The 15,081-nt window shown below is 54.5% G+C and overlaps 7 protein-coding genes across 7 annotated transcripts; 3 read left to right on the top strand and 4 right to left on the bottom strand.

The window, feature by feature from the left end:
- Positions 1–101: 101 nt before the first annotated feature.
- Positions 102–1,772, top strand: EI97DRAFT_431343 (uncharacterized protein). The gene has a single exon (XM_033797909.1). It carries the CDS (start codon positions 431–433, stop codon positions 1,286–1,288), a length of 858 nt encoding a protein of 285 aa, XP_033656682.1. The 5' UTR covers positions 102–430; the 3' UTR covers positions 1,289–1,772.
- EI97DRAFT_431342 (spindle pole body interacting protein) lies at positions 1,553–4,528 on the bottom strand. Its single transcript, XM_033797908.1, has 2 exons — positions 3,624–4,528; positions 1,553–3,577 (listed from the first exon to the last, which is right to left on the bottom strand). Exons 1-2 carry the CDS (start codon positions 4,313–4,315, stop codon positions 1,852–1,854), a joined length of 2,418 nt encoding a protein of 805 aa, XP_033656681.1. The 5' UTR covers positions 4,316–4,528; the 3' UTR covers positions 1,553–1,851.
- Positions 4,529–4,700: 172 nt separating this feature from the next.
- Positions 4,701–5,826, top strand: EI97DRAFT_414293 (EF-hand; the record flags this gene model as incomplete). The annotated part of the gene is made up of 3 exons (XM_033796824.1): positions 4,701–4,751; positions 4,801–4,941; positions 5,014–5,826. Exons 1-3 carry the CDS (start codon positions 4,749–4,751, stop codon positions 5,824–5,826), a joined length of 957 nt encoding a protein of 318 aa, XP_033656680.1. The 5' UTR covers positions 4,701–4,748.
- Positions 5,827–7,264: 1,438 nt separating this feature from the next.
- EI97DRAFT_343364 (uncharacterized protein) lies at positions 7,265–7,937 on the top strand (the record flags this gene model as incomplete). Its single annotated transcript, XM_033794753.1, has 2 exons — positions 7,265–7,639; positions 7,698–7,937. Coding segments are annotated over 2 exons (615 nt in total), but the record flags the coding sequence as incomplete, so codon positions are not given.
- Positions 7,938–9,747: 1,810 nt separating this feature from the next.
- On the bottom strand, positions 9,748–11,265 carry EI97DRAFT_372266 (uncharacterized protein; the record flags this gene model as incomplete). Its single annotated transcript, XM_033795336.1, has 2 exons — positions 9,748–9,923; positions 9,978–11,265. The coding sequence occupies 2 exons, from the start codon at positions 11,263–11,265 to the stop codon at positions 9,748–9,750; spliced, it is 1,464 nt and encodes a 487-aa protein (XP_033656678.1).
- Positions 11,266–11,791: 526 nt separating this feature from the next.
- EI97DRAFT_357069 (uncharacterized protein) lies at positions 11,792–12,628 on the bottom strand (the record flags this gene model as incomplete). The annotated part of the gene is made up of 1 exon (XM_033794912.1): positions 11,792–12,628. A coding segment is annotated over one exon (837 nt), but the record flags the coding sequence as incomplete, so codon positions are not given.
- Positions 12,629–13,091: 463 nt separating this feature from the next.
- Positions 13,092–15,081, bottom strand: EI97DRAFT_228226 (uncharacterized protein). Its single transcript, XM_033793928.1, has 2 exons — positions 14,792–15,081; positions 13,092–14,736 (listed from the first exon to the last, which is right to left on the bottom strand). Exons 1-2 carry the CDS (start codon positions 14,816–14,818, stop codon positions 13,183–13,185), a joined length of 1,581 nt encoding a protein of 526 aa, XP_033656676.1. The 5' UTR covers positions 14,819–15,081; the 3' UTR covers positions 13,092–13,182.

Below are 15,081 nucleotides of genomic sequence, written 5' to 3'. Positions count from 1 at the left end.
TACCGAAACCCCTTGTCCCAACCACCAGCGCCACCATCGCTTCAGTCCATCTATGTGCAACCAATCAACATGACGACGGCTTCAACGCGCTTAACGCTTCAGTCCGGATTAGGATGTACGCGATTCCGCGATTATTGATTTCATGTTCAGCTCCCGCTCCGGGGGCCCTGCATTTTCGAAGTGATGATAACCTCGTTGACTCCGCCCCTTGGGCTGTCCAGCACTGCGATTTCTTGCGAGCATACCGAGTCCAACCAACACTAACAGTTACTCCATTTTGAAGTTTGAGAAAAACTACGCAGTATACCGCTTCGCTTCGAACACCCACAAGCACTCACCCACCGGCGATACCATCAACACGCACATCTCCACCCCTCAGCTCCCACCCCTCACCGCACCACACCACATCACACCCCATCCTTCTCCAACAATGCCTCCCCACCAACAAGACCAACAACCACCAACAATAACACCACCCCCCACCCTCCCCCACCCCCTCCTCCCTAGACAAGACTTCCTTTCCTACAACCAAAACGACATCTCCTCCATCTACGCCCTCATCTCCTCCCTGTACGACCCAGCCCTCTACTCAGCATACACCTACGACTACAACTCCGTCTACTCCTCCCTTTTATCCGAATTCGCAACCTTGTATCCCTCGTATAGTCTACCGACGGATATAAACGAGTTCCTAGCGACAGCGACGGCGACGGATGGCGCGCCCTCGACAAGGAGGACGAGGGTTGATGGAGGCCCGACGGCGACGGGGACGGGGGCTGCGTTGAGTAATGTCAACAATAACAACGGCAACGGCAATAACAACGGCAGCAACGACAACAATGGAAACGCAGCAGGTCTCTCCACGGGCGCAAAAATCGGCATCGGCGTCGGTGTGCCCCTAGCCGTGGGCCTCATCGTCGGTATCGCCGTATTTCTCTGGTGCGCGCGGAAGCGCAAAGGGAGGAGCAATGGCTTCGCGCAACCGGGACCGCAACAGGGGAATTTCGTCGCTCAGGGTCAGCTCCCCCAGCAGCAGCAACAGCAGATCTACGCGCCCGGGCCGCAAGGATATATACAAGGCTATCCGGCCTCGTCACCGCCGCAGCAGACGCCGCCGCCCATGTACATGGTACCGCATGGACAGGAGCAGGGGCAGGTGCAGGCGCAGTATGCGGCGTATCCGAAAGAGATGGTTCCTCAGGCTGTGGAGCTGGAGCAGGAGTACCATTTTGCGAGACCCGGGGTTGTGGAGATGGATTCGGGGACGCCGGGGGAAGGGCAGCGGTAGCAGCCGGGAGGGAGATGAAGGTCGTGAGGGCCTGTGTGTACGAGAGGTTCGTTACCTGGGAGAGGTAGGGCCCGCATTTGGGATGCTCGGGGCCGGAGAGAGAGGGCGCTAGTGGAGAGGGAAAAGATAGAGGAGGATAGGGGGCCGCGGGTGCAGGGAGGTTAGATTGTAGAACACAGGAGCCAAGTTAAGCACCTTATTGACTGGTTGCGGTTTTATGTGGGAGGTACGAAAGCCGGTCTGCGATGTTGAATATCCCATGTGGCCTGAAAGAGCTTTAGGAATCGATATAGAGACATGCGCAAATGGATTGCATAGATGCGGAGCAGGATAGCGCATCTAGACCTCGAAACGACGAAACGGGAACATTGCTTGTCAAATGATGGATTAGTCTAGGCGAATGCAAGCATCATAAACCGCTAGGATCATATGCAAAGTATATATAAGCAGCGAAGCCTTCTTTAAATAAGATCTATGCCTCGTTCAAAGTTCGCGAACGCCGATATGGCCTGGGATGTCGGTGAACGTACGGCCGCGTTCGCTTTCAATCGAAACTCAACGCTTCACTTTCCGTGGCCCTCCTCTCGTTTGACCCTGTAGAAGGCCAACTTGGCAAATCTCCCTAATGTGGCCCATAGATGCCGACCGGCGGCATGATCCATGATCACTTCTAACAGCCGGACCACTGCGAGACGAACATCTTGTCTCGGGTGAAACAGTCCCAACGCCAAGTGGAATAACCCTCCATTGCTTTCCGGGATGACGCAGAGGAGTTGCAAGATGGTGTCATATTGGCACTCCTCACGCGATTTGCGATCCGAGGTCAGGGTGAGAGACTGTGACAGTGCGGATGGCAGATCCTCTTCCGAGGTACCAGACTTGCATGATCCCGCTTGTTCGACGGCGCGTGCGAGCGCAAGGTAGATGGCGGCGCTTTGTTCATGCGTGAGGCGCAGACATCTTAGTCGATCATGTTGGTGGGCGAGATCGATACCTTTAACGGGACGTTTTTCCCAGCGGCGAGCGAGATCTTGGATGAAGGTGAAATAGGATCTCGTATTCCGCCACCCCTCGATTCGATGCACATTTGCTGCGAGCTCTCTCATGCGGCTCCCTTCGTCAGGCCAGACATAGCCGTGTCCTGTCACGCCGTATAGACCAACATCGGTCTCATGGGATCCGATGTAGAGCGCAGATGCGCCGTAGACGGTTTCCTCGAAAGCGGCTGCGATCCGTGTGAATTTCAAGATCCAAGAGCGCCATTTGGCACGAATGGCATTCTCGCCATGTCTGTTGGCAATACTCTGCAGTAATGATTCCATGAACTGATTGTCACCAGTCGGATCCACGCCGGTTTTCACGTCTGCCCCTGGCTGCGTGCCTCCTGCCAGGGCAACAGGAATCCCCTGCTGCTGGAAGAAGACGAGGCCATCCGTGACAGGTGCACTCTCGATCTTTGGGCTGATCTTCATGCGGCCCGTTGGAAGATCGCATAGCAGGTCCCACCACTCGGGCGTATGTGCAAAGACTGGGTTTGTCACTCCTGCAATAAAGCCTGGCACCTTGAGAAGATCATCGATCTTGGTAAGATCAGTATAAGGGAAGGCGTAACGAACGAAGCCTCGCAGCATGCCTCCAGAAGCTAGCGCGCAGGCCGCAAGCACAGCTTCCGCCACCTCGCCAGATGGTCGATTGTGGCCAAGGAAGATAATGCGCTTTTGTGTGAGAAGCGCATTGATGAGGACAATAATGGGATGCGTATATGCGCCACTGGTCGTAAGATGCGGGTGGAGGGCAAATGGCTGAGGTTGGGTTGAATGAGGCGTAGAAAAGGTTTGTATGAGTTTGATAAGTGAAAAGTCGCCAACCGTTTCCGGGCTTAGTGCAGTTGGGACTTTGATAGGAACAGGAATGCCGTTATAATATACTTTCGACTCGAACTCATGCGTGTCTCGAGGCAACACATAGGTCTTCGGTTTGGGCTCTGACGATGACGTCGACGGTAACGAGTTTCTTTCGGCATCCGCAGCCTTCTGTTGCTGTATCATTTGCTCGAACTTTTCAATAAACATATCCTTAGCGTCGGTGGCCTGAAGAACGAAATTCTCCAAAGGAGACAGCTTCGGCATCAATGACAGGTCCATCGCGTTGAGGGCATTGTAAAGGGACGCCAGGGTTTCTAAGACAGGGGCGCGGAAGTATTCTTCTAGTGCTAGAAGCAGAAGAGGCTTGTATATATGGAGGAACGAGTGGCGCGTGCATATAGCCATAGCCTTGACAATGGCACCTCTGTTGAACGTCAACGCCGGAAAATCTACGAAATTGGAAATCCTACCTTTTGACAGTGTTGTCCTGTTTGGTGTTCACCAAGTTCAAGACGTACACTAAAGGCGGACCATCAGGGTCCGGGCCATCGTCGCTGTCCTCATCGGTCTCGTCGTCCTCGTAATCGTCCTCAAGCTCTTGACCATCCTCCGCAGCTCCCGCTACTGTATCATCTTCCTCATCCAATCCTTGTCCCTTCTGTCTCCGCTTTCTCCGTCTTTCTCTTCGTGCTTCCCTCTCTTCATCCTCCGCGCTGGTGTCCTTGTGCAAGAAGAATATTGTCCAATCTTGACTTCTCACATGGGCTTGATCGGGCAACATCAGCTCGGCCAACATCGTCTCGTCGCCGGATATAGGCGCAGGATACTGGTGCTCCATGACCGACCCGCGGTCAATGTCGAAAGAGGCAACGAGAATGTATTCAACATGGTTCTCGATCGAGTCTGCCGGATACTGAGATCGCAGTCTTGTCGTACACTTTGCTTTCTTGTGAGACAGCGACGGAGGAGGAGAGGAATCGGCCGATGTACTGTCTTCGCGGACCATGGGCGGCTGCGGCGACCGGCCCTTCCTGGGATCGTTGCGAAGGGATTTGAACGAGGGCGACCGGGAAGCTGGAAACGAGGAGAAAGATTGTTGTCGCTGTAACAGAGGCGGCGCTTGGCCAGCCCCGTTCGTTCTCTGTGCGGCCACTTCGGTCATCGGAGTCCCATGCAATTATCTCAACATATTATGAGGTCCGGATTATGCGGGGGCGGGGACAGGCTGCAGAGTTCCGTCGCACGCGATCCGGCCACAGCTGCAACACCTGGGGTAGGACTCCGTAGAGCGTGGTCACTATCGTTCAAAGTTCAACAGAGCAGACGAGGCACTCCATGCCGGTCCAGGAGGATCAATGGGTTTCGGAAAGCTGTAAGATCGTGGACCGCTGAGGAGCGCTCACACAGGGGTAGAATCTCAGGGTCGCGCGCTATGTCTTGATCAGTCTAGATTGAGCCAGGGGATAAAGCTTGTTTGCACCGTTTGCATTGTCAGGTTGCCGGGGTGAACAACCGCCAAGACAAACATCATCAACACCACGATGAGCGCTACATCACTTCGCCCGCACCTATCTGCGTGAAAGAAATCAGTCAAAATGGTACGAGATACTAAATTCCTGACCTATTCTGTGATTAATGTCTGCATAGTCGACGACCCCGACGCCGTATAAGCCCTCACCGCTCTCATTCAACAGCCCTCGCACATCACCGTTTCGACGCCAGAACTCGTCCGCACAGTCGCCATCGGGAGTCCGGCCCACAACACCTACTAGCTCACCCTTGAAGCCCGTGGACACTACGCCCAGTCGCTCCCCTTTGAAACCAGTAGCAGCAACCACTCCTTCAAGCTCGCCGCTCAAGCCTGTCGCAACAACCCCAACACCTTCGCACACGCCTGCCCGCGACGCCGCAACGAGCGATGCGTCGAATAAACCTCCGCCATGGTTAAGTACTCGTGGGACGCTGGCCAATCCAGAACCTCCACGGTCACCTACACGCCAAGTTTCCTCCTCAACACAGCACACCGTACGGCCGATGAACACGGCATCTATCGCGTCCCGTTTCGAAACCCCAAGTCCCGGAAACACGCCCTCCGTAGGGAGACCAGCAACAAGGCCAGTACCTGCCCATCGTCCCGGATCAAGCGATGCGCTGTCAAAGATACCCGCTCCACTACTTCACAGCATGCGAGAGTCATTCAGCGTTTTAGACAGAGATAACAATGGCAGCGTGGACGCTTCAGATGTAGCAGACATGCTATCGCAGTTGGGACTGACTGCCACGCCCGCCACTCTCTCGTCGTATTTCCACGACTCACAATCGATCAATCTGGCGACCTATTTGAATACGCTTTCGGATTTGCTTTCCGGGTTGTCGCATGTCAGCGAGCTGAACGCTGCATTTGAGGCTTTTGATGACGGTGATGATGGGCAGATTGACTTGGCTGAATTGAAAGACGCCTTACTACACACTGCACCTGAACCGGGGGAGAGAAAGCTAACTGAAAGGGAGATTGATATGGTCGTGGAGGGGTTCAGCGGAAGGCGAGCATTCACTAAAGGCGGCAAAGGCATCAATCGCGGCGAAGTCTTTCGGTATCAGGAGTTTGTGGCAAACATAACAGGTGGTGGGGCTTCTGGGGAGAACGGAACGGGGGCTCCGGCACAAGTTTAAGTGGTGACTGAGTTTGGGTATCAGGACCTTACGGGTTGGAAGATATGGAATGGCGCATGGGTGCTTCTGAGGGTAGGAATGATATTAGATGGTTATAGCACGGACACAAGCAGCACATCGCCAGTGTCGCTACAACAGCGCAAAATGGGTGAAGCGGTGATCTACACACCGCCACACCTTGAAATGCAGCGTATATACCGACGTAATGAATTTGGGAAGCAATTAGGCCAAGGTGTCGTGTCCCTCAAATTCGTGCGAGTAGCCTAGTGCCAATATGTGGCCACCTCTTCGAAGATCCCATGTCGAACCTCAAAGTCATATCGGATAGATTTTGTTACGTATAGGTCACAAGAAAACAATGTACAAGTTAGTTTAATCGAATCTAACAGCACGACGGTACGCTTCGGCAGGTGATGTCATACCGTAGCGTGCTCCCTACTCGCTTTCTACCATCACGAATAACAGCAGTGGAAAGTGTTTCACACATAGCACGGCCATGCACTTTTGATGTGTCATTGGGTATACATGCAGAGTATCCATGCTTAGCGCTTCTTAAATAGGTTCCCGATTTCATATAAAGTACGCGGCGCTTACAACTCGCCCGGCAGTTGACCGGGCTAATTATCATGCATCACTACTCATTTTCGCCACCACGTGTAAAGCTTCTCCAGCAATCCTTGGGTCTGTGGCGGCTGATATTGTGGACAGTTTGGAGGATTATGTTCGGCTCAAGCCGGTGTCGTGGGAGAGTCCCTTGCGACAGTGTTCGAAGCCGCTGCCGGTACTGCAATACCAAAGGTGACGTCCCGCTCTGATTCAATCTCCAGGCGCTGCGTGAGGTTTATTGCTCTTCACATCCTCCGATTACAAGCATGTCGGTAATTTCCCATTGTTTCAAACATAGCGGAGCACGCGACAAATCCATTGGTGGCATGTTGAAGATGACTGCAGGTGTCCGGGTAGGTAACCAAAGGAGCCCGGGACATCCTCTCTGGTTTGCACATCACTGCTGTAGATGAGCTGGGTGGCATATTTCGAGATTAGCATTCCGTTTCGACAGAAAATAGAGGCCTTCTGATTACCGAGTCTTCCCCCTCGCCTTGCCGCGGTACCAAAGGTAGTCAACTCATGCATACGCTTCCCCTAACGTTCATATATATGTATGCAGCCAGACGCTGCAGTGGGGGATCCGCATCGCACACTCCAGCCGTTGCGTCCACTCCTTTGCCATTCATTCTCTTCAAACTGGTTGAACCAGAAACCTTTCCGTGTCGTTGGACGAACCTTTTCACTTCGCAACCTCTGATCTATAGGGTATTTTTTGACTCCTGCAATCATGTCTCTGCTCTCCATCCTCGCTCTCGCGAGCTCAATCCGCAGCATAGCCGCCCATCCCACCGGTCTTTTTTCCCGCGCTGGCACCGCGACCTTCCCAGCTGGCAGTTCATGGGATATTCTCCTCAGTAAGGGAGGAGATACTAACAGCATTGATTCTTCCGCCGACGACAACTTCCAAGTCATTGACATCGACCTCTTCGATACGAGCAAGGAGACCATTGCCGACTTGAAAACATCCAAGAAAGTCATCTGCTACTTCTCCGCCGGCACCAGAGAAGGCTGGCGCGAAGATGCCGGCAAGTTCCAAGATGCGGATACTGGCAGTGCTGTCTCGGGAGGACCCAATGGCGATTGGCCTGATGAGTTATGGTTGGATGTTACGTCGCCGAATGTGAGGAATATTATGAAGTCTCGTATTGAGATGGCTGCGCAAGCCGGTTGTGATGCGGTGGACCCGGATAATGTTGATGGATTCGTAAGTCGATTCCTCAGAAGTTCGAGTCTGTAAAGCCTTCATCATTGACATTTTACAGGACAACGACACTGGTTTCAATCATCCCAAATCGAAATATGTCGAGTACATCAAATTCATGGCGCAGGTCTCCAAGGACAATAACCTGGCCATTGGCCTCAAGAATGCAGTTGACATGATCCCTGAAGTCGTCAATAGCGTCGACTTCGCCGTGAATGAGCAGTGCCACGAATATCCAGGAGAATGCGCAAAATACAAGCCGTTTACGGATCAGAACAAGGCAGTGTTCAACATCGAGTATGGACGAAATAACTGCGACTCCCCAGCCGGAGTCAAACTGTCGACCTTGATTAAGTCCGAGGATCAGGGACTGAATGTCCTCGGGGGTGCGTGTCCGGGGCAGGGCGCTGGGTCGCCTACGCAGACACAGCCGGCATCTCCCATTTCGACGCCTGTTTCTACGGATTCTGCTCGACCTACGCCTACCCCGACTGCAGCTGGCTCTGTACCGGAAAGAGATGGTGAAGGTGAAGGTGCTGGGAATGATGGAGAGGACGAGGAAAACGGCGATGATGACAGTGAGGAGCAGGCTCCTCCTGCTCCGCGTCCAGTGCCAACTAAGAGACCCGGACCGTTCCGCTGGAACTGGGGATGGCATCGCGTCCACTGGAACTAGGCGCGGCTGGTCATTACTTATCGCCGAAATGACTGGCAAACGGTCTGTGATAAGATGAAGTTTGAACAAAATTTCGAGCCCAACACCAATGACGTTGTTTGGAATATCCGTGCTGCAGGCCATTGTTAGGGGAAAAGCAGATCCAAATAAGGAGCCGAAGAAAGCTCCTACGCAAAAGAAGTGCAGCCATTTCGCATTGTTCCAAGTGTTGCAATTTGTTAATTTTGAACCTTGTATTGCGAACCGCCTCAATAACATCTACCTGCGTGTTGCTGTGACGGAGAGCTAAACCTCAAATCTTCTGAGGCAGTCCATCTTCGCCAACCCAGTACCCCAATTTCCAAAGTCTCATGGCAAACGCCAGCATCTTGAGTGTACCTATACTCGGTCATTAGTACGACGTTTAGGACTCTGATGCATCCAGCATCTGAATCGTGAAGCATGCGACCTACTCGGATTACACGCCAGTTTCTGTTTGTGGGCGTTCTTCCAGCCATAACATTCACCATCATGGACATCCTTTGCTTCACCGCCCTGAATGGTATGCATCAACTAAAACGTTGGAGTCACCAAAGCCAACTGACAGCATAAATACATGGTACTCGCCTCGTGCAACAAAGTGCCCGAAAGGTTTCGGATTCCACCAATCGGTGTTCTAAGAGGGTGTTGTCCCCCACAAAGCCATGGATGAAGTCTTGCGACCTAATCCTCTCCATCAGAGGCCCACCAATCTCCTGCCATCCGAGATTTGGGTACGTATGCATGGCCAGCGGCGTAATGTTTAGACTGCAAGCGACGGGGATCTCCGGGTGTTCAGTCGAATATGGCGGTTTGGTCTTATCTATCAAGGCCTCTCTCTTTGCCTTTGTCACTTAACCATTTGCCCCGTTGAACCAATTTGAGGAAACCACAAAGGCCATGGTCCTACCAACAGCGCCCCTGTCAAGGTTGCTGTAATCGTAATCCAGCGCGAATTTTGTCACGTAGGTCCCGTCAAATATGGATTTCATATATGGGTGGCCTTCCATTGCCGTGTCTATGATTGCGACCGATAGCCATGGATTTGGCTTGAATCGTGCTAGATTGCAGGAAATCTCCTGGCTATGGCCCTTTCATCCTGAATCCACTCACGACTGCATGATTGGTCCTTGATGTACGCCATTGGTCGCTGTCAGGAGGATCCGGAGAGGGATCTCTATCAAAACCCGTGATAGCTCGAAGTCTTTATGTGCATAAGAAGGGTGTCATTCTTCATTCACACAAGGATAATACCTAGGTATACATTGGCATCTGGAAACGAACCGCTTCATTATCATTATCCAAGGAATACACGGAGAGTTAAACTCTATTCTATCCAAACATACCCAGTAAAAGAAAAGCAACCTCTCTCCATCACCCATGCACCCCATCAAGCACCCCATCAAGCACCTCACCCTCACACCCCAATCACCCTCCTCCACACCCTCCAATTCTCCTCCGTCCGACTCGGATACCTCTCCTTATCCAACCGCGCATTCTTCTCCACCGAGAAAACCACCCTATCCTTCCCCTTGGCAAACACCTCCTCCTCTTTATAAGGATAAACATCCGCGACAGCCACCATCCCCATCCCTTCGCCCTCGCCCCCCTCCCTCCCAACCCCCTCACCCCTCCGCATATGCGCACTCCCAGGGACCCTTCTATCCCTCGTATACCCCCAAAACCCCAGCAAACTCTTCACCCCAACCAAATCCCTCACGTCCCCGCCCAAGCCCGGCTTGACCAAATTCAGCGCGCCGACAACCGCATCTCCCATCTTGACGAGCGGAGCCAGGAGCAGCCCGCCAGGCGCATACCCCACAATGCTAGCTTCGCCATACACGTCCCCGGACCCCGTAGGCCCGAGGGGCTGCTGGGATTTGGGCATCGCAATCCTCCTCGTCAAGTCGGCGATGACGCGCTCGATGTTGGGGATCGCGCGGTCCAGGAGCAGGTCCCTGCCGTCTGCGTCTTCGACGTCGCGTATGGCCGTCAGAGCCCACCTGCGGACGAGGTTGGAAATGACTTGGTTCGGGTAGACGGGCTTGCTCAGCGCGGCGGGGAGGACGCCGAGCCACCGCTCCAAAGTGTTGACGGGATTGCGGCGCAGGAAGCGGAACGATTGGCCGCCGACGTCGTAGTGGCAGCCCGGGAACCACGTCTGGTGGATCTTGACTTCGGCCGTCGAGGGGTCGTTGTAGGCCAGGCAGGGTTGGAAGATCCAGAAGCGATCGTGCAGGCAGGGGGCGTGGTACATTTCCTTCACGACCGTGGAAACGTAGTGGTCGTAGAAGTCGGGCCAGTCGAAGCCCACGCCGGCGTTAAAGCGCGGGATGCCCATGGACCCGACCGTGTCGATACACACCATGAGTCGGACCGGCCGCTTGTTCTGCCAGACGTGGTCGGAGTCGTCACGGAGTTGCCTGCAGCGAGGGGATTTGGGGTGATCGATTGGGAGGGGGCTGCGGTAGGTTTGGTACACTTCTGTACAGAGGACGGAGAGCTCCGAGTCGGTGACGGGAGGAGTCTGGTCCTTCTTGAGAAGGCCGCAGTTGTTGATCATGCCGGCGACGCTGCGGACCGTATAGGCGCCCCGGCTAAAACCGAAGAGCCAGATCTCGTCGTCCTCGGACGAGTAGTTGTCGACGAGGAAACGGTAGACGGAGATGCATTCCTGACCGATAGTCGAGGCCGTGACACCGTCCCAAAGGTATTCCAAGAAAGTCTTGTTCAGACCCACGCCTTCTTGGTACCCGGCTGCAATGTTCTTCTGACGCGGCTCAATGGGGTGGACGACCGTGGGCTCCGTGCCGGGCACTGTGCTGTACCGGACAGTGCCGACCAGTTGGGCCAAAGCGAGGATGTTAGTCGTGGTACCGGTCTCTCTTCCACACCACGTTCCGTCGCAGAAGACGATGATGCGCTTGGGTGCCATGGCGAGTCGATGTGTAGAGGCGAAAAGACTGGTGAGTTAATGTGTAGAGACGAAAGAATGACAAGCAGAATGCTGACAAGTTAAGATACAGTAGAGAATTGATGCAAACAGAAGCCCATGTCATGGGGAGACAAAGAAGATGAGGAGGGAGAGCGGGAGCGAGTGGTATTTGAGGGAATCGAGGTCGGTTGTCTCTTGCCGAAAACAGCTCCTTCTGAATATGCAAGCGCCCAGTGTATCCAGTGTATGTATGGGAGGGCATTTATCAAAAAGGGGATGGAAGCGGCGGAGGAGTGTTGATGGTTCGCCTGGTCTTGGCGATTCCCAGACTGGAATCCAAGGTCAACTGGAGGTGTGGGTGGTCAGGTGCAGCTCGAGCTTTCTGTGGAATGTTCACATGACCGATCGTCCAGACATTGCGCGACCATCCGAAAGCTGAAGTAGACCATAGCGAGTCTCGAGACGGCGCCATGTTCCAGCCCTCAAGGCAACTTGAATCACGCTGGCGCTACCCTCCTCAACGTCCCAGCAATTCATCCATCGCATACCACATTCGCCGCTGCATCTCGCGCCTCTTCTCCTCCGGCTCAACAACCACCTCATCTTCCCGCAGAACCCCAGCTTCCCTCCCAGGCGCACTCCTCTCCAGCTCCGCCAAAGCCGCCGCCACCTTCCCCTTGACCTGCCTCACCGCCTCAATCTCCGCCTTCTTCCTCTCGACCTGATCCTGCATCATGAGGATCAGCGTCTCCCGCGCCTGATGCGGCCGGTACTCGTTGACCAGCGCATGCACATTCGCGACCAGCGTCAAGATATCCTTCATCTTCTGCTCGCCGTCGTCGGACGCGGGATTCGTAGCCAGGATGCCCAGGAGTTCGAGGAAGTTGAGCAGGATCGAGCGGAGGAAGCGTAGTAGATATTGCTGCCTGTCCAGCGTCCATTCTGAAGCCCCGTTGTCGGAGGAGGGAGGTCGCGAGGGGAACAGCTGCTCGTATTCCCACCCAGGGAATAGCCCGGTTTGTTCCATGTCGCGCTTCATGGACTCGAGGTTCTTTTGAAACAGGTCCATGCCGCGGATCCGGGTGGGGATGTTGAAGACGCGGTACTCGCTGTCTTCTGCGGGCGGCGCGGGCGGGACAAGGTACCGGAGTTCGGCTGGGAGGGTAAGGAGCTGAGCGGCGGAGAGCTGGGTCGTAGATGTTTCTGTGGCGGCATTTTGTATTGTAGACATATCTGCATTGCCATCCTGAGCACCCCCTTGAGCACCCTTCTTAATCTCATCGAGCCGCGCGAGGTTCTCAGCCGTGAAGCTCTTCCAGAATGGCGGTGGGTTGGGAAACAAAGAGTGGAACTGGTTCTCCTCGAGCTCGTGGTCGTCCTCCATGATGTAGATCTTCTTCGACTGAGATTTATTTCACGTCGATTCGGACATCCCTGGGAGGTATAGAGGCGTACTGTACGCGTCGTCGCGTTGGGGCCAGCACTGAGCGAAGTTGGGACAAAGCTCCCATAGAAGCTCTAGCTTAGGAAAGTAGGCTCTTGGCATCTGCATCTGCATCTCCGCCGATTCGCTAACCGCTTATGAGTGAGGCTCATCGGTGACCCGTGGGGATATACTGTATACCCAGGTATCAAGTCTCATATTGTGTTCAATTAAGCAAGGACTAGACATGATTCCGCCGGGTCTGAAGGAGTTGGAGGCATGCCGAACATATGATACAACAAGGCATCTATAATATGTAGTTAATTTAAAACGCATAGATTCTCACGACGGAGAGAGATTAACCATGTTGGAGATGATGCCGGCATCCAGTGCTCACGGAGCGAACGTACAAAATGAGCGATAGATACACGAAGTTCCAGTTCAGCAGTGCAAATCCCACCTCCTATCATGCCACATCCCATTCCTTCCAACAATCACCTCCTCCCCCTCCCAATAACACGCACCTCCCCCGTCCCCACCTCAACCTTCCAACCCCTTTTAACCAACGCCCTCACAACCGCAGGCCCCAACTTCCCCCTCCCCCCCTCACTATGCCTCCCCAACCCCACCACGATGCGGTACCCGTCTCCAACGCCCCTCCTCCCACCGCCCGGCACCCTCTCCTCGCCCAACCCCTCCCACCACTCCGCCGCCTTCGTCTCCGCGATCCGCACCGCATCCGCGACGCTCACGCCGTGCAGATCGAGCATCTGCCCGGGCACCCACTGGCTGGCGACCAGGGCGTCGGCGTCGGCCGCCGAGGCGGCGCGCAGGTGCAGCGAGAGGTCGCGGCCTAGTTGGGCGTAGTACGCTGCTGCGCTCTTCATCAGCGGGGAGGATTTGCCCTTGCGGTGGAGAGACGAGGCTTGCGTGAAGGCGGCCGAGCGGGCGATGGAGAGGGAGGAGGTGGTGTATGGGCTTAGGGAGGGCGCGAGTGGGGGGAGGTTTTCCTTAGACAGCGAGGTAGTAGGGATTGTATCTGTAAGGCGGAGGGGCGCGTAGTGTGGGATGATCGTCCTGTTGATGTAGGTGGAGGACTTCGAGGAGGAAGGGGTAAGCAGCGCTTTGGCGAGTTCGTGGGCGTTGGGGGTGGAGGGAGAGGTAAGCCGGAGGAGAGCGACTGCGTGCTCCAACTCTATGCTGGGGAAGGTTTCGACGAGGGCGATGGCGTCTTGGATGAGTCCTGGTTCGGGCTGCTCGGTGCTCCTGTTGGAGGCGAGATTCTCGTCGATGAGGGCGCCTATAGTAGCTGGTATTGATGCGCCGTTTCGGTGATAGAGGGACGATATCGCTGCCGTTGACATGTTCGTGCAAGATGCGATGAGCTCAATCTGGCTGTTTCCATTTGACCACGGGTTGTTCGTTGGGGAGGAAGGGACATCCGACTCCGATGCGCTCGCGGTGTGAATCTTGCCGTTATCCCTCCTGTTCTTCTTCTTCCTCCCCTTCCTGCTGCGCGTAGGCACATGGTGCTCTTCGAAAAAGGCATCGATTCCCTTGGGCACCACCAACTCTTCGGCCGACACCGTCTCCGCCTCAGCCAGAAAGACATGGTTAAGCAGCTCATCCGTCGCGCGACTCAGGTCCTCACCACACTTTCTCAGGATATGCTTCACGAGGTCGCGTCGCACGCCCGGAAACGTCTCCGCCAGCAGCGCCTCCTTATCCGCAGCATCATAACTCTCCGTCTGTCGAAAGTAGACCCCTCCTTCCCTCGACTCGTCTGTCGTCTGCGAAACCCCCTCCTCAGCCGTTGATGTCCAATCCTCCGTATCATTCGATCCCGTCCTGCTACTCGAATTCGCTATTATTGCGCCGCCATCCCCACTACTTCCAGAAGGATCAAAGTCCGTTTGCTGCTGCACCAACGCCGCCTGTTTGAGCCCGTCTAGTAGCTCTCTCGCTGATTGGAGCGCATCATCGGTACCCGCAAAATCAGAGTAAATGGCGTAAACGACAGTTGGGTCTATTACTGGACAATACTCTTGCTGGGTGACGGGTTAGCCTGTGGCTGCCGTGTGACTACAAGGGAGGGGAATGCACCTCTAGAAGCTGGAGATCTTCATCCATATTGGGTTGTGCAATTTAGGCGTCGAATAGGAGGCAGTACAAATTGCATGCTGAACAATCTATAAAGGAGTGTAGGTTTGCACAGAGCGTTGGTTGAAACAACCCGTAGCGGTTTGCTTGAAACTTGGGCGCGGGGAAGGTGTTGCTTCGTTGATATACTGCAGGACAGTGTGGCTGGTGATGCGGCATGGAGGCTTGGCGTCCAAGATCGAATGAGGTGGGAACATACCTAGGAAGACAGTTGAAGTAGATAGTCTGAATCT

The sequence above is a fragment of the Westerdykella ornata genome (genome assembly GCF_010094085.1).
Source record: "Westerdykella ornata strain CBS 379.55 unplaced genomic scaffold EI97scaffold_4, whole genome shotgun sequence".
Classification (NCBI taxonomy): domain Eukaryota; kingdom Fungi; phylum Ascomycota; class Dothideomycetes; order Pleosporales; family Sporormiaceae; genus Westerdykella; species Westerdykella ornata.
Note: the sequence above shows the minus strand (reverse complement) of the source record. Positions and strands in the feature narration are given on the sequence as shown.